We start from the raw sequence: 21,611 nt of genomic DNA, 5'->3' as shown, positions 1-21,611 counted from the left end.
AACATATGAATGCAGGATAGAGATTTCTTGCTTTTTCTGATACAATAGCAGTTTTTGTATTTTATTTAGCCATAGGCAAAACCCTATATTCAGCAGTGACTTAATAAAATAAAGGAAGGATAGCCAATGGCATTTTCTTACACTTAGATGTCTTTCTTTGTTAAATTAATTTTTATTTAGTTTTTTAAAACTAATTGGTGTACTAACAAATTAATTGAACAATTAATAAATTGTATGACATTTGAGGTATTTTTATTCAACTAGCTTTTAATTAACATCTTCAAAGCTACTTTTTTTTCATTAAACTGAAAATGTTTCCTTAAAATTTTTAAAGGTTTACTGAAAATATGCAACCATTTATCTTCTGAGTAATTATAAGCAAGATCATATTTGTTGAATGACATAGTAACTAAAAATTGAATAACAGTTACCTTTGTTTGTGTTTGTTTGTTTATTGGTGCAGGTTTCATTGGTCAGTTTAACAGCGAATGCCTTGGGTTACTCCGAACTTGGTGCCATCAAATCTCTCAGGACACTAAGAGCTTTGAGACCCCTAAGAGCTTTATCACGATTTGAAGGGATGAGGGTAAGGAAACTGAAAGAACCAGAAGTATTGCCTATAGCCAAAATTAAATTATACTGAATTTTAAAAACGAAAAAACAACCATGCATGCAAAGGAATGGCAAATCCTTGCAAAATTGCTACTTTATCTTTTTATCTGTTGCATATTTACTTCTAGGTGATATGCAAGAGAATTTAGGCCACCCTTGAAATGATACAATATCATTTATCTGCTGTGCTTATTAAAATGACTTTATTTCGTAATCTATCTTGGGAGTTTCCTTACAAACCTGTATGCAAAAATGCAAATGCACTATTAAAAGTACTGTGTGTAATGATACGATAATAATCAACTAAAGTGAATTTGACATCATGTGCTTCTCATTGTGATGATCTAAACTGTACTTTGAGTTTTATTGAAAATAATATGAATCACACATGTGCCTAAGAATAAACATAAAGGAAAAAATAAAAAATTGACAGAGTTTTGTCTGTATAATGCCAAAGCTTGCATTATTGTAATATATTCAATGGTAGATATTAAATATTGACTAAATTTTAAACCTTTTTAAAAAGTTATGTTTAATATAGCCTCAATTTATAATTGTATTAAATCTTCATAATTTTTACAAATAGTAATAGTAACTTAAATATTTTACATATAAATCCACACAATTTTTCATGACAATGTGGTAAAACATTTACAGCATAATGAACAGAAAATGTAATTTTGACTCAGTACATAGATGATTTATAAATTAACCATAACTTAAATATCATTTATCATAATTACACAAAACTTTATATTACTTCCTCTAAGGAAATACTAAACCATTCCCTATGGTTCATAACAGATTAGAAATTTTGCTGTTATTTACTTGTTAATTTTCCAAACCTTTTTAAAAAGCATGAAGCATTTATATATAAGATATATAGCATAGAAAGTAGTTATTTATTAAAAAATCAAATTTTTTAACCAGAACAAAGATTTTTAATTAAGTATGATTTAAATAGAAAAATATTGCTCTTTTATTGACTAAGATTTAGTTATGTTTGTAGAATTTAAGCAGACTTGTCTATTTCCATTTGCATTTTCTAGGTTGTTGATAGCCTTATAATATGTTCTTCTAAAATAAAATTTATTTTAAATGTCACTTTTTAAGAACATAAGACTTGTCTTTAGTTTCCCTAACATATATAAATAGCTCCCTCATTAGAAACAATTTAACACAATATAAATAGTCTTATTTTATTTCTCACAGAGATTCTTATGTTTTTACCAAAATATTAAAGTCAATTCTCTCCAGGGTATGTGAAAATGAAATTTATTTTCCAATTAAATGTCACTTTCTATTGTTTAATCCTGCCAGTGTCAGTTCTGGAGAAAAATATTACTTTAATACATTCTACTTGAAAATTTGTCACCTGAATCAAAGTATTCTTTGATTCAGGTGACAAGTTTTCTTTGATTCAGGTGACATCTCCCTTTTATTCGAGGTTTCACTCCATGGTTTCAGTTATCCATGGTCTGAAAATATTGAATTAAAAATTTCAGAAATAAACAACTCATACATTTTTAATTGTGTGCCATTCTGAGAAGGCACACACCTCCAGCTATGTCCCACCCAAAGCATGACTCATCTCTTTGAATAGTGAGATAGTCACTTAGTAGCCTTCTTGGGTATCAGACTGACTGTCACAGTATCACAGTGCGTGTGTTCAACTAACCCTTATTTTGCTTAATATGGCCCCGAAACTCAAGAGTAGTGATGCTTTACAGAGCATGTTTCCTTTCAGTGAAAAGGGCAGTACAATACAGTAAGATATTTTGAAGAGAGAGACCACATCACATAACTTTTATTATAGTATGTTGTTATAATTGTTCTATTTTATTCTTAGTTATTGTTGTTAATATCCTATTGTGCCTAATTTGTAATTTAATCTTTATTCTAGGTTTGTATGTATAGGAAAAAAACATAGTGTATATAAGGTTTGGTACTACCCATCGTTTCAGGCATCCACTAGGGGTCTTGGAATGCATTCCTCCCAGTTAAGAAGGGACCATGAATCAAATGGAAATTGACCATGAATCAAATGGCCAGATACTCCCGTATTTAACATGTTATTTTTTTTAACAATGTTGGTCTTGTGCGTCTACCTGCAATTTTTACAGGAATAACCTTACCTATACTTTTTGATCAATGAGGCTTTTTATAATATAAGAAGAGATTCGTTTTTGAATCTTGGAATTTCAAAAGCGAAAACTCCTTATAAATACTGATAGAAGATGAACTAATCATTTAAATTAACAGATTTATGAATATGGTTTCTTGCCTCATAATGACAGCCTACACACAACCTAAAATGGCTGATCATTTCAGTGTGTATTTGGCATTGTAGAGACAAAATAATCTGATTACAGATTCTGTTTTTTTTTGTGTTTCTATGTGTTTGGATCTTTTGACTTTTTATAAAATGTAATCATGGATGGTGGTGAGGATGGAGATAATAATGACAATTATAATTGGGAAGTGAGATTTGAATATACGTAGAAACTCTCATTTTATTCTTTTTCCTACTAGCATAAAATCACAATAAGCTGTGTAAAAGCGTAAATCAGCCATTCATTTTCTTTTTGTTGTCTTGTCACATTTCCAAAGCATGTGCTTTTATGCGACATTACCAAGTAAAGCATGTTGCACAATGCTTGATAGGAAGTTAGAAAGTAATAAACAAATTATCATCATGTTGCACTTTATGTTTTGCATGTTTTATGCACATTCTGGCTGAGAGCTTTTCAACATTTATTGTATTTCAAATTTCCAGTCCAAATTTTTCAACTTGTAAAATTGAACTGAGTGAATTGATGTCGTGACTATCTAGAGTAAAATAAAATTTGTACTTAAATTTGTGTTTTTAATTTCCTAATCTAGGAAATGGTAAAGACCTTTTTCAAATAACTCAAGTCTTGATTGATAGGGAAACAGACAGAGAGCATCATAAAAAAAAGTAACACCAAATGTTCTGTCATATCAGATTTCTAACTAATAACAAACTATATATTTCTATTTTATATAGGATAATCTTGCTCCAACTTGGATGGGGTGGAGCGCTGGTTCCTCCCCTCAGCCCTTTATTATGGGTACTGTATTACCCCTTTTGCTACCTTTCATCCTTTCACTGTGACTTTGTGTAGTGGGATGAGGGAGGGATTGGGAAGGGTACCACAGTAGGGAAAATATAGTACTTACATTCTAATTCCCAATTTTCAACTGTCTTGAATTTTCTTTTGAGAAAAGTAGCTTTGAGTATTTATTTACCCTCTGTGGATTTGAACCCCAATTGTTGATATTTTTATTAAGTTTCATTGAATATAGTTTAGTTATGTATATATTGAGCTATCTATTGATGGGGAGATTGACTGATTGGTGATGGTGGGGGACCTTGGTTTAAAAGGATTGGGTGAATATTTTAACTTGTCAAGTTCATGATGCTCTTTGAGACATAAAACCCTTGGCATTTTTTGCATTGGTCTGGGTCCTGAAAATTGCCAGCAGTTGATTCCTTGCCTTGTTGACTTACATGAGCAGATGTGAGGGTACAATATTTCTGGTTTCTTAAGATTGGTATTGACTGTGTGACCATTCTCACTCTTTTATTAAGTGTAAGTTTATAGGGTTACTTTAAAAATGTAACAAGGCAAATATATATTATGAAAGAGTTGAGTAAGCACATGTGATTTATATTTTAAATGAAACTTAACATACAAGGACTTTTTTTAATTACATAAACTAACACACCCACCTAGAAATAAAACACAAACATCTTAGCCTGTGTAGTAAGATAAGATGTTTAAATTAATAAATTTAAATTAAATATTCATTAAATTTAGATGTATTAATTAAATGAATTTAATGCATGAACTCACTCTTAGAATAAATCACTTTGATATCTTCTAAGATACAACTAACTGCTTAGGATCTTAGAAGACATCACAGTAAAAACATAAATGAAAATAAATCTACATTTTATGTATCACTAAAGTTTAGAAATAATGTACAAGGAGGAGAGTTTTTATTTTTGAGGCAGAAAAAGGTTGGAATATTTGCATGGATAATTGATATATCATATCTTTCAAAAATAATAACCTTAATTAAATTCCACAACAAATATAGGCATTAGATTTTAAAAAGATTATCTGACTCTTCTTCATACTTAATAATGTGATTTCTACTTTACCTACTTTTATTTTTTATTCACATAGTTATTTTGTATTTGGATTAGAGAAACATTAGAATCCATGAGTAGTATTGATTTCAAGTTCAAAGGCAATTGGTTCAGATAAGAGGACATTTCTTCATGTATCAAAATTCCTAATATTAATTTGTATATTTAATTGTCAATTCCTCATTTCATATTGATTTAATCAAAACTGCAGATAAGGAACCAAAAACAGAGTTTTTTATAAGAATGGATTGTGCCAGAATAGTGAAATTGTATTTGATGATGTTTTACAAAACATTTGTGAGAAGAAGCAACCTCTAATGTTAATTCATTAAAATAATTCCTTTCTTAGATATCTCATTTTACACAGCCTGAAACCTCAATCCATTCTTTCCAATTTATTCAGGCTAGTGCTGCCTAGCGCCTTTACCAAATGGGAAACAATTACTGCAGTTCCCTGGAGGCTGAAAAGAGTTAATGCACCCCCTTCTGTGCTGAACCAAGAGCTGTCTAGGGGCTCTTGGAAAAAGACAGTCCTTTCCCTCCCTATTCCTTTATTGCCTAATTTAATAAAATTTTGAATATGAATGGACCTTTGTCTAGTAAATCCCCTAATACTAGTGGAATATTTTCTTACATATACTTATTTTACCTTCATAAAAATAAACCTTTTCTCTGGGCCAAATGTATGCCAATATTGTAATTATGTCTGAAAGGCACTGCTGCAGAACACTTGTACCGTAAATTCCATTGGGTTAATTTTAATGCCAAACAAGTCCCCTTTTTCAAAGTAAATCTCTCAGACATATTAACTAACCCTCAATTTTTTGTTGTGCCCAGCTCTTTTTTCTCATTCCATATCCACAATGAGCACTTAACAATTATGCTTTGATCAATAAATGCTAAGCTAAACTTCATTCATTCATTCAATGAACCATTTTTGTATTCCTTTATTCAAAGCACTCTGTTATATTCCTATTTTCATGGCACTCAAGGCCTTGGAAAATTCACAAATATATTTTTCCATCTGAAATTTTTAAAAATAAAAAGCATATCATCGTTGAGGGTTATTAGAATGTAATTAACTCTAATGAAGAGCAATATGAGTACCAGATAAGTGCAAGAACTCTAAGGAGAATTAGTGAAGTTGAGTGCAAAGAGCACTAGATGGTACTTCCTTCTAGTCTCCTTTCTGAACTTGACCTACCTTAGCCTCATTCTTCTCATTTACCAAATGAGAACACAATACTAAATTATTTCTATGGCCCTGACCAGCACTGGAATTCTAATTCTTGAAGTCAGAAGAAGAAACATTCACCTTTATTTTGGAAGCTAAACTGAGGGGGTAAAGTTAGGTTCCATTTTTAAAAAAAAGTTCTGCTTGAAATAAAGCTTGGGAGAAGAAAGAGTATTTAAGTAAAGAGGATTCTGGACAAGAAATGGCAACTCAATTCTAGGGTAATTCTATTAGTTGGCTTGCCATGAAGAGTAGGTGGCTAGCGAATTTAAAACTAGAAATGTAGATTGTAGAGTACTTTTAATATCAAGGTAGGGAAATTTTTGATAATGAGTGGGAAGCCATTAAATAATTTTAAAGTGATACTTGGAGAAGATTAATTCATCTTACATGGATCAAAAGAAGGAGAAATTAGAAGGCTCTAACGATAGTCCAAGTATAAGCTCTTAGAGGCCAGAACTAGGATGGTGGAGGGAAAAATGGAAAAGAAGTGACAGAGGTGATAACGGTTTTGAAGAAGTGTGACACCTATAGATTGATATGGAAAGAAATAGGTATAGGTAACCAGTGCTCTGGTCATTCTCTAAATTGGCTGTTGGTAAAAATACACATTTTAACATGTACTCTCCGGTGTACACAATAGAAATAGCTTTTTTATCTGGATGGTAGGCAAAGTATTTAGAAAAAAGAGGCAAGAAAATAATAACTTGACTTCAGCTTTCAAATTTTGAATCCAAGAGAAATCTAAGTGTATCCATATTTAAAATGAAGTATAAAATAAATATTTTTCAATGAATTATATTAATGTGGAGAGCCAAATGAGATAAGGCAAGGTGCCATGTGTCAATGAGAGTAGGCTGCATAGATGACATCATTCGGATCTGCCTGGATAACGCAACTGATTTACTTTTTCATGCTCATGTCTCCACCTTTGTCATTTGTGGTTTTATCATATCCTTTGGCCCACTTACTACACTATTTTGAAGGCCTACAGTTATTTAGAGACTTTAATAAATAGCTAAATAGCAAGGTTCAGAAGCATCTGGAATTCACTATGTTTTTTCAGAAACTTTGTTCTAAAAATACTCTGACATCATATGGCAGATAGAGGATATTTAGAAGCCTGTTGTTTGCCTTGGACCAGATTGACAAGAATAGTTGAGATTCATAGGTAGAATTAACTTAGCTATTAATGTTCAAGTCTGAGGTGCCATCTGCCACTGAGGAGCATTTTAGGGGCTGCTTTATTTTCCTTCTTAGCTACTCATATACCGTTCCAATGGGAACTGTGGAGGAGAAAGCAAGGACAGTCACCTCTACAATGCTGCCAAATATGAAAACTCAGATTTTGAATTTACGATAAAGAAATAAAGACAAGGGGAGAAAACATGTTTGAGTAGGAAAGAGTAGATAATTAGCACAGAACCTGATGTAATCACATCAGATTTGAGAACTATATATGGCATCCCTTCTTTTCTTATTTTCCTAAGAAACTGATTTCTATTATGTTTCATTTAAAATAAGTTTATTGAATTAAACTCAGTAAATGAAACAACTGACATGACTGGAGCTTGAAATAAAGATGTGATGATCTAATGAAATACATAATGCTAAAGTGTCTTGCTTCTTCTGCAAAAATTATTAGTCATAGCAATGCATGAATAATTAAGGACAAAATTATGTTAGGTATTTAATATTTTTATACTTATATATCTTAATTTTTAATCAATTAGAGTATATTCGTATATTCATCCAAATATTTTAGTTTTGTTTTTTAATATATTGCCTTTTTTTAAGTGAGTTAGTCTGTATTAGGATTCCCTACTTTTTTTATGATTTTTTTTCCCCTAATAAATGGCACATATTCTGACTTCCTCTGGCAGCAAATCCTCTAATTTTGCTTTTTCTTTAACTTTTGAGTACTTACCCTTCTCTATTTTTAAACTTTTTGTTTCTTTGTCATATTATCTATATTTGTTTCCCTAAATGTATTGCTTAAGAAATAATAGATTTTATTGTAAGATTGTTTTACTTTACTTTTCCAGTATAGACTCAATAGTGAAAAATTAAAGACTGGTAGGGGGGTGTCTTATTTTTTTAAACAACAAGAATTCTGACTTTTCTTTTTTTCCATTTGTGTATTAGGTGGTTGTGAATGCCCTTTTAGGAGCAATTCCATCCATCATGAATGTTCTTCTGGTTTGTCTTATATTCTGGCTAATTTTCAGCATCATGGGTGTAAATTTGTTTGCCGGCAAATTCTACCACTGTATCAACACCACAACTGGTGAAATATTTGATATCAGCGAAGTGAACAATCATTCTGACTGCCAAAAGCTAATAGAAAGAAATGAAACTGCAAGATGGAAAAATGTGAAAGTGAACTTTGATAATGTAGGATTTGGGTATCTCTCTTTGCTTCAAGTTGTAAGTGAACATTCTTTTTCTCTGAAATTTGTTTATTGTTTAGAATAATAACAAAGTAATTACATATATCCATTATTTAGCTACTAAAGAAGGAAGTTTATAACATTTATTTTTTCTAATTTTGTTTTATTAGTATCAGTTTATGAGCCCAAGTGGGTGGAAACTCTATATATTTAAGCAATACAGACATAGATAATGGTGGCCAGGTATTTCAGTTCATTCCAAAGGTCTTTTTCTTCTCATATTGCTTTCTCTTCCCAAGTGAAAAGGTTGATTAATACATCAATAAGTTTATTATTTTTTTCTATTGCAATTGAAAAGCTTGTTTCACTGAGGGATCACCTCCCCACCGCCCCACCCCCCACCCCCTTACACACACACATACACACACACACACACACACACACACACGAAAGCACACAGACTCAATACACCTGATTAGACTGACTCTGGTGGGCATTAACTGCTACTGAGTTGTATCATTTGAATTGAAGGTTGGGGAATGATATTTCGGTTTTAGGATCAGATTCTCACAATGAAATGGAAATAATACCAGATAATGCCTGGATACAGAAAAGCAACATAAGCAGCTGTTGTTACACCTCAAATGACCTTTCAATACAATTACTTAAGCCTATTTTATCTTAATAGTAATGTTTCCACTCCTGGGTCTCTAAAACTGATTCATACAAAATAAAAATATAATTTATGAAAATGCAAAAGATGGTGGCCCTTTAAATATTTTCACATGATGCTGCTTTTAGCTGCAGCTGCACATCAACAAAGCAGCGGATAAAGGCCGTGGAAATGCCACTTAAAGTTTTTAAGTTGTATAAGTTCTCCCCTTGTGATTTTACAGAGTTCTTAGGGCAGAAGTCTATTTCTTTTCATCAAGATCATGATTTCAGTTGTTCAGCCTGAAGACCAGACAAGCAAACAAATCTACACTGGTCTCTTGCATCTCTTTCAGAGGTGTCTGTACTACTATTTTTTTTACACCTTCTTGTTAGAATTCTTATTTCTCTTGTGGATGTTGCTGACTTATTCTGAATGCTCATGCAATTAAAATAGGGATTTAAAAAATATGGCGTGTATGATTTATTTAAATATTATAGTAGACGCATTATATTTCCTTGGGCATTTAGCCTAACCGTTAACTAATGGCCATACTTGTAAAAGTGTCTCGCTTCATAAAATTGAGAAAATAGAATTTAAAAACTTGAAGTAATTCCTTAAAATACTAAACAATTCTGAAAATATAGGATAATGATCCTGCACAAAACTATAAAATAAATTCTGCTCTTTAATAAACTAAGTTTTATACTTAGCTTTAAACAGAATTGCCTCTCTGTTGTTTAGTAATTCACTGAAGTGGTTCCTTGAATCACCTTTCCCTGTTTATGTTCCCAATGTGTAATGGACATGTTCTATCATTGACCACAGCCATTGATACATTCAACATTTCCCTCTTTGATATACAAATAACTTCTATTTTCTAGCTAAAAGTCATTTCATGATTTTCACAGCCATCATACCCATATGTGGCTTTCTTCCTACAATAGCCACCACTTCAAAAGTGTTAGTGTTGTGAAAATATGTGTATTGTGTTGCAATACAGATGCTGAAAGCTTAGTTAAAATTACTAGCTAACAATCCTCTCAGGCTCATAGGCTCAAAATTTATTTCCTGGGAAAAATAACAAATGCTATAAGTTATTAGACTCAGGATCCTTCTTGAATTTATGAAAGCCAAGTGTCTACTGTACCTTTTTTCACCTTTCTTACCTATATTAACTCACTCTCCTAAAATAATTATAGAGAACAATGTATTATTTCTGGATGTTATATTCCAAAATTCTTAAAAGGATAGTTGCAACTCTGACTTTATACACAGGGATGGGCAAAAGTAGGCTTAGAGTTGTAATACAAATAAATAATACAATAATTAATAAATAATACAAGAAAAACTCTTTCATATACTCACAACTGTAAACCTACTTTTGCCTACTCCTGTATATCTGCGTGATCTTTAGTGTTACAAATAAAAAGAAATCCTAAACTTTTGGATACTTTGTTCACCTTACAAATAGATTTCAGTAGATGATCAGATCATTGTAATTGTTTTGCTACTACAGACATTGCCAAATGTGGTGGTATTTGTAAAGCTTCTAAAAGTATTCTACCAAATTTTGATAGCACTTTAAATTGTATGATTTCATTAACTCTAAAGAATTGAGAAATATTTGTGATTTCTCAATCACAAATATCACAAGTATTTGATATCCAATGACCATTTTGTTCATTATGTGTTCTAGAAGTGAAAAGACTTACTAAGATATTGTGTTGGTCCAAAACCCATGTCAAATTTGTTTTGAAAGTCTTTTGAAAATGTTCCTTTGTAAAAAATACATGAGTAAGAATATTTATTATAAGTTAGATCTCAATTATTTTTATGCCAAAGTAAAGCATGTGTGTCCTTTTTTATAGGCCACATTTAAAGGATGGATGGATATAATGTATGCAGCAGTTGATTCCAGAAATGTAAGTATTTTGTATATAATATCTTTTTATAATATTTGTTAGGTGCTAAAATTAAATCAGCAGAGTATTACAGCCAAATGGAATGATTCTACAATGATTAAAAAAATAAAGAAAAAAGTTTGACTCAAATTAATATTCAAGTATACCAATGTTTATAAAAAAAGATCTTACAAAGATAAATCAAAACTATTTTGAAAGGCAAACTACATTAACATATTCATATAGTTAATAACTAACAAACATCTTTCTACTAAATATTTCCTATTTTTCTCCTCTTATCTACTAATTATATAATCAGTAATAATTTTGGTGTGCAGGAGCAAATGTGAAAATATATGTGATTGCCAACTACTGTCCAAATATCAAGAGGTTGAAATATATAGTTACTCCCCATATTGAATGGTATGAAAGTTTGAGATGTTGTTGTCCAGGCAACCTTAAATTTCTATAACAGTTACTTTCAAATTAATTCTTTTATATGACTTCAGTATCCATACTTTACTAATGCTGTTATCACTTCTATGGCCAACAGATACCTTTAAGTGTATATCACCAAAGTAGACCTACTTTATTAGATTTCTCCTACCACAACCTCTTTCCGGCCTCAAGAAAAGAACTAATATCCATGCTCATTTCAACTCAAACTTTGCAAAATTAAGGTTTACTAAAAGCCTTGATTTTTTATTCTGAAGCCCAATCAGTTTAGTCTATCATTATAGACTGTCCCGATAATCTTTAAACTGACCTGATAGAGCTCACTTTTATCTTTCTTGATATGTGGCTTTAGTTTTATATTAAGTACCATCCTGATATGCTCCAGAGTTGTGTTATTTCACTTGGTTACTTATTATTTTGTTTTGTGTGTTTAGTTGGCTTTTAACTCTATTGTCTTTAGAAGGACATAAACCTATGAGTGAACTATCCATAATGACTTCTTTACTCCTTTACTAAGTGATAGATAATAGTTCAATGCTAATTTACAATAAGCACAATCTAGATATTAAATTATCAATTGAAGATTTATAAGATGGAGTTCTAGTTATATCTAATAAATCTGAAAAATTCAGTGAATGTTGTAATGTTAAAGATATGATGCTGAAAATCTAAATGAATAACTCAATTACTATTTGCTGAATAAATTCATGTATGCACAAATGGTTGCTTCTAAACATTGTATACATATTAACTCAAGTAAAACTTTTTCACTGATTTTTAAATTGTTAAAATTCAGTACCTTAAAATTTTTTCCAAATTTTGCATACTACTGTCCAAATATCAAGATGATAGTTGTATTTACACTTATAAAAATAGATCCTTAAGTGTCCTGATAACTATATTTTTTTACATGAATACATCCTTAAAGGCCACTTTCAGAGATTTTTTTTAGAGGTAGTTGATTTGAAGAGAAAAGAAGTACTGCTTGAGTATTACTAGAAATTTTCTTTTCTATTCTCATGAAAAAAGTACCAATGACTTCTAGTATCAATATGTATTGTGATATTTTACAAAATATTTTCCTTTGGTAGGTGGAATTGCAGCCTAAGTATGAAGAAAGTCTATACATGTATCTTTACTTTGTTATTTTCATCATCTTTGGGTCCTTCTTCACCTTGAACCTGTTTATTGGTGTCATCATAGATAATTTCAACCAGCAAAAAAAGAAGATAAGTATTTCTAATATTTTCTCTCTCACTAAAGATAGTAAAATTATTTGAGGTATTCTCACCACCAAAGTATACTTTAAGTCAGAGACCAAATGGGTGTGTATAAGGAAGTCTTTTTCTGTATCCTCTCCCTTGCCATATACTGTTCACATTCCTGGGAATAGACTTACAAATCCTCTCTCCCTTCTGTTTTTTTTTTTTTTCTTGATCAGAAACTAAATTTTCTATCTTTTGAAAGAGAATATTAGAAAGGAACCCAGTCATATGCCCTTTTCCCAAAGTCAACTTGTTGTTTTATCTCTGCAACTCCCCTCCTAAAAATATATCTTACAGCTAAAGCCCTTCATTAGTTCCTTTTATATATTCCTACTTCATTCTTCCTAATATTTAATTATAAACTACCAGTTCCCATCTTGAATTAAACAGCTCTTTATATTACTAATTATCATCTTTCCAAATATATATGCATATTATAGAAAATATAGAAAGTAAAGAAATATCATTACCATGAGTAACCACTATTCACATTATACATTTTCTATTCAAATTTTCTCTATACAGATTCTTGTTATTGAAATTATTTTATCTATAATTATAAATTCTCTTTTTACTATACTTATGTATTTTGTTAAGTCTTCATTTATACATGATCATAATTTACTTAACCACTTCCCATTATATTAATGATTTAGGTTGCTTCTAATCTTTAATGATTTAAATAGTGTCTTGTCAAAAGTTTTTGTGGGGAAAAAATTTTAATTATTTCATTAAGATAAATTCCCAGAGTAAAGTAGTTTGCTTCCCCCAAATAACACTCCAAATAACTTACATGGCCAATAGCTATGTACAGGTGTGCCCAGGTCACGGCAGCTTCACTAACATCAAACACTCTTTGTTTTTATTACTTGATATTTGATAAATGGATTTAGTGTTTCATTTTATTTATTTATTTATTTGTTTGTTTTTTGTTGTTGTTGTTGTTAATCCTCACCTGAGGATATTTCCCATTGATAGAGTGAGTGGAAGTGAGGTGAAGAGACAGAGAGAGAAACATCGACGTGAGAGAGACATTCATTGGTTGCCTCCTGCATGAGCCCCAACCAGGGTCAGGGATCGAGACTACATCTGAAGTATGTCCCCTTGACTGAAATCAAACCCAGGACCCTTCAGTCCATGGGCCGATACTCTATCCATCAAGTAACACCAGCTAGGGCTTTTATTGGTAGGTTTTGTCTTTTATTGGTAGGTTTGAATGTGTTTTCAAGTGCTTTTTTGCCATTTATTTTTCTTTCTTTGTGTATTGCTCTTTCATTTCATCTGCTCAGTATGTTTTCTTATTATATAACTAGGCCCAATGCATGAGATTCATGCACTCTCGGGGGTCACTCAGCCCAGCCTGTGCCCTCTCAGAGTCCAGGAGCCCTCAGGGGATGTCCCACGTATGACTCCCCTCTAGGGAGTGGGCCTAAGCCAGCAGTTGGACATCCTTAATGCTGCCATGCTGCTGCTGCTGCACTCCTTCTGTGGGAGCACACTGAATACCAGGGGGCAGCCCCTGTGTTGACCGTCTGCCCCCTGGTGTTCAGTGCACATCATAGGACTGGTTGTTCCACCGTTCAGTCAATTTGCATATTAGCCTTTTATTATATAGGATGAGTCCTTTTGTTATATGAGAGTCTCACTCTTAGAACATTCCTGCCCCATCCATCCCCCCTTTTTTTATTTTTTTTAATATTTTGTATTGCCCTAGCTAGTTTGGTTCAGTGGATAGAGCATCTGCTTATGGACTGAAGGGTCCCGGGTTTGATTCTGGTCAAGGGCACATGCCTGGGTTGCAGGCTCAATCCTCAGTAGGGGACATGCAGGAGGCAGCCGATCAATGATTCTCTCTCATCATTGGTGTTCCTCTCTTTCTCCCTCTCCCTTCCTCTCTGAAATCAATAAAAATATTATAGATAGATAGATAGATAGATAGATAGATAGATAGATATTTTAGAGAGAGAGAGAGGAAGGGAAAGGGAGAGAGAGAAACATCAATGAGACAGGAACATCATCCATCAACTGTCTCCTGCATGTCCCTCATTGTGGATCGAGCCCACAACCTAGGCATGTGCCCTGACCAGGAATCGAACCAGCAACTTCCTGGTTCCTGGGTGAACATTCAACCGCTGAGCCACACTGGCCAGGTCCATCCCCTTTTATTATTACTAATATTATGTTGTAGTCAATATCAGGCCTGAGTTCCAAATCCTCTCTATCTACTGGTCTATCACATACCTGCCATACTTATGATCTCTGACTTATCCCTTAACTCTTCTACCAACTCATCAGTTTTCTTTCCATACTTTTGCACCAATTCTTGGCAGAGTGAAAGTGCCTTTCTATGAGTACTCTAAACCATCTTGCAATATAAATATGCTAACTCTTTACTACATTTGAATAAAAAATATTGTCTTTAACTTCAGGAAGGCAATGTGTATAGTGTAATGAACCAAGTATTTTGTTCCTAAGAATCAAATTTTACCTCTCACTTAGTATTTGGTCTGGAATAAGTTAGCCTCCCAGTTTCTGGAATTTTTTCCTTCATAAAGTAACTAGAGGCCCAGTGCATAAAATTCATGCACTCTGGGGGCTGGGGGGTGTCCCTCAGCCCGGCCTGTGCCCTCTCACAGTCCAGGAGCCCTCAGGGGAGGTTCAACTGGTGGCTTAGGCTCACTCCCCATGGGCAGCAGACCTAAGCTGGCAGTCGGACATTCTTAGTGCTACCCCGGAGGTGGGAGAGGCTCCTGCCACTGCTGCTGCACTTGCCACCCATGAGCCCGGCTTCTGGCTGAGCAGTGCTCCCCCTGTGGGAACGCACTGACCACCAGGGGGCAGCTCCTGCATTGAGCATCTGCCCCTGGTGGTCAATGTGTGTCATAGTGACCAGTCGTTCCGCTGTTCAGTTGATTTGCATATTAGCCTTTTATTATATAGGATAATGAAAATAATAAAGTCAATATTGGATGATTGTGAGAATTAAATAGGATTATAGTACCTAAAGTGTATTTTTAATTTTTCAAATTTTAAGTCCCAGGCATAATTATCCTAACTGGTTGAAGTTTGCATTTCCTTTTTTAACTACCCCTTTCCTATTTTAAGTATATCATTAAAATATTGTGTGCAAAGGGACATAGTTTTAACCAGTTTTGTTTTTTTCTTTTCTATACTTTGGAGGTCAAGACATCTTTATGACAGAAGAACAGAAGAAATATTATAATGCAATGAAAAAATTAGGATCGAAAAAGCCACAAAAACCTATACCTCGACCAGGAGTAAGAAATACCAAATGACATGGGGACAAAATATACCAAAAAACAAAAACTTGCATGGGTTTTCTTACAAGATCGATAGCAGCTAGCATTTCTAGCCTCAAAGATTTCTTTAACTTTTTAAAACATCATTAATTCATATATTTTATGGTAATGGTAAAAATTATTTTAACCCTTTGCACTCGCTTGCTTTTTTCTCGATTCCTTTATTCTACTCGGGATTTAATTTTTTAAATACCCCAGATTTTACAAAGCGCGGTAGTAGAATAAAAAACTGGAGTTTCTTTTCATACAAACTTATTTCTTTGGATTTTTTTATATTTCAAATTATTGATACATTCAATACAATTCGACATACGAGCTGCTACCGATGCTAACCGTGTCGAGTCACACTCGACATCTGAGTGCAAAAGGTTAAAAAAGAGAGAGACCAAAAATAAAAAGAAGGAGAAATAGAAAATGTGCTCTCAATTTCAAGGGATTTAGAATTATACAGTTAGAATCCAAACTAAATGGCAAAGGACACAAAATACTAGTGAACTTTCATAATATGCTAGCCAGCAGTTGCATTCTTGAGAATGATGAGTAATATAAACTTTCCCTTGATAAGCCTCAACAGTGGAAGTAGAAATGGGTCAATTGTGTCTAGGAAAAATGTAAGATAGAAGATGTCATCAGAGTTCCTCAGTGACCTAGGGAAATGAGCCAGACAACGGCCGGCAGTGACTGACAGTGGCAGAACTGGGGAGCAGAACCATGGATCAGTGACAAGGGATGTGAATTTTTTAAAATATCTTTATTGATTTTTAGAGAGAGGAAAAGAGATGGAGAAAGAAAGGGAAACATCGATGTGAGAATGGAACATCAATCAGCTGCCTCCTCTACACCCCCTACCAAGAATGGAGCCCGCAACCCAAGCATGTGCCTTGACAGGAAATAGAACCAGCAACCTTTTGGTGCATGGTAGGATGCCCAACTGAGCACCAGCCAGGGCTGAGGATGTGAATTTTTTACATCAAAGAATAAGGGAGTGCTTTTCTGGTCTGGTTATATCTGTGTAGACTCAATCAGAATTCTGTGTCTGACAATGTCAGCAAAGACTGTGTGGTGGAAGAACATCAATACTGCCATACATGAACTTTAAATGCAAAATGTCCTAGAAATCCCAAGTTCCCTTGAACAGTTCTTTGAAAATAAGACAAATGATTATGTTATTAGATACTGAATTTTGAAATGGATGCATGGTTCAACTGATAATGGGACATTTTGGTAAAACAAAATAAAGCAGATTTCTTACCTTCTCATAAACTTAATACATTAATATGCATTTGTATTACTATGCAATGTTTCTTATCAGAAATCTCCTTTTGAGAAGAGATTGTTATTCTGTGGAATACACATTGGTAAACAGCAATTTAGATAACTGAATTCAAAAAATTAATGTATTGCCCAGTCAGCATGGCTCAGTGGTTGAGCATTGACCTATGAATCAGGAGGTCATGGTTCGATTCCTGGTCAGGGCACATGCCTGGGTTGTGGGCTCGATCCCCAGTGTGGGGTGTGCAGGAGGCAGCCAATCAATGATTCTCTCATCATTGATGTTTCTATCTCTCCCTCTCCCTTTCTCTCTGAAATCAATAAAAATATATTTTTAAAAAGTAGTGCATTATAAACCACCTTTTATAAAATTCAGGGCCAATGATTACTCTGTACAATACTAGAGAGTCAATGGAGAAAGTGCATAATATAAACTTTTATTACATATTACATAGATGTTAATATGTTCAGGAAAACTATTCTGTTGCTAAAAGCGTTTCTGTTTCTCTACAGAACAAGTATCAAGGAATGGTCTTTGACTTTGTAACCAGACAAGTGTTTGACATAAGCATTATGATCCTCATCTGTCTCAACATGGTCACAATGATGGTGGAAACAGATGACCAAAGTGAATATGTCACTAGCGTTTTGGCACGCATCAACCTGGTGTTCATTGTGCTGTTCACCGGAGAGTGTGTTCTGAAGCTCATCTCCCTCCGCCATTATTATTTTACCATAGGCTGGAATATTTTTGATTTTGTGGTTGTCATTCTCTCCATTGTAGGTAAGAAGCATTTAAAGTCTCTTAAGTTCAGCTCAATAAAAGTAAAAGTGGGAACAATCAAGTTTAAATTAGAGGTCATCCCCCCCACTCAGAGATAACCATTAAGAAAATGTTAATGTATTTCATCCAGGTGGGTTTGTTTTTCTTACAAAATGAGGCTCCTGCTGCACATACAGGATTGTATCCTATTCTGTCCGTTTTAGATACTAGGTGTATTATTTGTCAACATAATAAACTTTCATTCATTTGAATTAGAAATGTACTATTAACTAAGATCAATTAGAAATGTACTATTAACTGAGATGTTGAGATTGAATAGCCTATACAATATCTAGATGGCTCTATTGAGAAGAGGACTAGAAATTTAGTCTGGTATTTTAGGAAATACATTGCATCAGAGATATGGACATAGAGCCATCAGCAAGTAGATAGGAGTGGAAGTTGATGACAAGAGAAGGTAAAGCCTAGAGTGAGAAGAGAATAAAAATAAGAACAAAATGTTATCAAATTCATATCACAAGTTCTTTAAGGGTATCAGGTAGAGATTTTCTAGATTACCCTGAAAGGGTCTATAGTAATGATGTACAAGGGAAAGTGCAGGTGGCACGGGACATTATTTGATGTTTGTTCAAAACCCTTCAACAGGTCACATGAGAAATAGCTCATCTTGTTAAAGATACAACTCCAGCTCCAGTGAAACAAAAAAGTCTGTCTGTGGGACTGAAGCATTCACTCTTTCCTAAACCAGATAATATGATTAGGTCAATATTTAACCATCCAATATGGGGCACCTCTATTGGGCAGATTTTTATGTCATTCCCCTCTCTGAAGAAGTTGATTGATATCCAATTCACATTTGTATGTAGCCTTTGATTCCTACACTAATCCCTCATGTAATCCTTTGTGCATACTGAAGTTGTATGTGACCCTCTTCTTATTCTCTCTCTCTCTCTCTCTCTCTCTCTTCTCTCTCTCTCTCTCTCTCACACACACACACACACACACACACATGCACACACACAGATACACACACACACAATTATGTAAGCTTACTTACTCTGTACAGAATGAGACAATGTAACTAAAAGGCACTTGGTTTCTTGAGCTCCGCTTCAATACAACTATTATTTCATTATTTAAATGGTAAGTGGAGAAAGAAGCTTAAAAGAAGAGGGCTGAGACCAGTATCAGCTACAGGAGACCAAAAAGATCATCAGCCTTAGATTCCTTTATACATGCACCAGAGCATCTGTAAATAAATATATAAGAATATTATAGAGAAGATGCAGGAAAGTATTAAGTTCATGGAGAGATGAACATAGCATCACACACTGCAGATGCTTTTAGATGGTTAAGGACTGAAAAGAGGATATGTGGTTTGCCAATTTCAGGAAAAAAACAAAGTATATCCATGTAAATTTGTTCTTATACTGTTGTCCTACATTATTCAGCCAGAATTGAGAATTTTAACTTATTTTTTTAGATTCAGTCTGGAAATTTTAAGTAAGCTAATAAATAGTTTATAAAGTCAGAAGGTACTATAAAATTTTTATTGAACTGAATGTTGTTTTACCTCAGACTGCCATCACAGAACAGATGGCTTGAACAACTGAAATTTATTTTCTCAAAGTTCTGGAGGTTAAACATCCGAGTTCAAGGTGCCAGCATCGTGGGGTTCCGATGAGAGCTCCCTTCTTAGCTTGTAGACAGCCACCTTCTCACTGTGTCCTCACATGGCTGTGGGGAGGGGGGCCTGAAGAGGGACAGAAAGCTCTCTGGTGTCTCTTCTTATAAGGGAAGTAATCCACCATGAAGGTCCAGCCTCAGGATCTGTTGTAAACCTAATTATTTCTCAAAGGCTTTATCTCCAAATACCATCACAGGGAGGATGGTTAGGGCTTTAACATATGAATTTGGGGCTGAAAATATTCCATCTGTTGCAAATATTGAGCTAACTTAATACTGGATGTCATTTGTCATTTTGGTTTATTTATAATCTATATTATATACAATTATATATATGTGTGTGTGTACGTCAAATTTATTATTATGTAACTGAATATCAATACTCTGAACTTTATCTTAGAGCCTTGACAGAAACTTAAGTGTTCTTTTAATAGATAACTTCTTCATTGGTTGACATTCTCATTTTTTTATCTACAGGCATGTTTCTGGCTGAGTTGATAGAAAAATATTTTGTGTCCCCTACCCTGTTCCGAGTGATCCGTCTTGCCAGGATTGGCCGGATCCTACGTCTGATCAAAGGGGCGAAGGGGATCCGCACGCTGCTCTTTGCTCTGATGATGTCCCTCCCTGCGTTGTTTAACATCGGCCTCCTGCTCTTCCTGGTCATGTTCATCTACGCCATCTTTGGAATGTCCAACTTTGCCTATGTCAAGAGGGAAGTTGGAATTGATGACATGTTCAACTTTGAAACCTTTGGCAACAGCATGATCTGCCTGTTCCAGATCACCACCTCTGCTGGCTGGGACGGGTTGCTAGCACCTATTCTTAATAGTGGGCCCCCAGACTGTGACCCTGATAAAGTAAACCCTGGAAGCCAAGTTAAGGGAGACTGTGGGAACCCATCTGTTGGGATTTTCTTTTTCGTCAGTTACATCATCATATCATTTCTGGTTGTGGTGAACATGTACATCGCTGTCATCCTGGAGAACTTCAGTGTCGCTACTGAGGAAAGTGCAGAGCCCCTGAGTGAGGATGACTTTGAGATGTTCTACGAGGTCTGGGAGAAGTTTGACCCCGATGCCACCCAGTTCATGGAATTTGAAAAATTATCGCAGTTTGCAGCTGCTCTTGAACCCCCTCTCAATTTGCCACAACCAAACAAACTCCAGCTCATTGCCATGGACTTGCCCATGGTCAGTGGCGACCGGATCCACTGTCTTGACATTCTATTTGCTTTTACTAAGAGGGTTCTGGGGGAGAGTGGAGAGATGGACGCTCTCCGAATACAGATGGAAGAACGGTTCATGGCTTCTAACCCATCAAAGGCCTCCTACCAGCCAATTACTACAACTTTAAAACGAAAACAAGAGGAGGTGTCCGCTGTTATTATTCAGCGTGCTTATAGGCGCTACCTTTTAAGGCGAACTGTAAAACAAGCTTCATTTATGTATAACAAAAATAAAATCAAAGGTGGGGTTAATCTTCTTGTAAAAGAAGACATGATCATTGACAGAATAAATGAAAATTCTATTACAGAAAAAACTGATCTGACCATGTCCACAGCAGCTTGTCCACCCTCCTATGATCGGGTAACAAAGCCAATCGTGGAAAAACACGAGCAAGAAGGCAAAGATAAAAAAGCCAAAAGGAAATAAACAAACACAGATAAAAATAACCGGGTTACTATTTGTTTACAGCCTGTGAAGGTGATGTATTTTTGTCAACAGGACTCCTTTAGGAGGTCAATGCCAAACTGACTGTTTTTACACAAATCTACTTAAGGTCAGTGCCTACAATAAGACAGTGACCCCTTGTCAGAAAACTGCAACTCTGTGTGAAGGGGAGATGACAGGAGGTTA

At 34.2% G+C, this 21,611-nt stretch overlaps 1 protein-coding gene across 7 annotated transcripts in view; it reads left to right on the top strand.

The window, feature by feature from the left end:
- The window catches only part of LOC103283505 (sodium channel protein type 1 subunit alpha), a 72,997-nt gene extending 51,590 nt beyond the window's left edge, over window positions 1-21,407 (top strand). For all 7 annotated transcript variants that reach the window (XM_054722810.1, XM_054722811.1, XM_054722809.1 and 4 more), the window contains exons 20-26: window positions 464-586; window positions 8,169-8,450; window positions 10,937-10,990; window positions 12,517-12,654; window positions 15,864-15,968; window positions 17,796-18,066; window positions 20,230-21,407. In XM_054722810.1, the coding sequence (XP_054578785.1) occupies window positions 464-586; window positions 8,169-8,450; window positions 10,937-10,990; window positions 12,517-12,654; window positions 15,864-15,968; window positions 17,796-18,066; window positions 20,230-21,407 (2,151 nt within the window). The remainder of the gene's footprint in view (window positions 1-463; window positions 587-8,168; window positions 8,451-10,936; window positions 10,991-12,516; window positions 12,655-15,863; window positions 15,969-17,795; window positions 18,067-20,229) is intronic.
- The last annotated feature ends 204 nt before the right edge of the window (window positions 21,408-21,611 follow it).

This window comes from Eptesicus fuscus, chromosome 11, assembly GCF_027574615.1.
Source record: "Eptesicus fuscus isolate TK198812 chromosome 11, DD_ASM_mEF_20220401, whole genome shotgun sequence".
In the NCBI taxonomy this organism is placed as follows: domain Eukaryota; kingdom Metazoa; phylum Chordata; class Mammalia; order Chiroptera; family Vespertilionidae; genus Eptesicus; species Eptesicus fuscus.
This window is presented reverse-complemented; position numbering and strand designations above follow the sequence as displayed.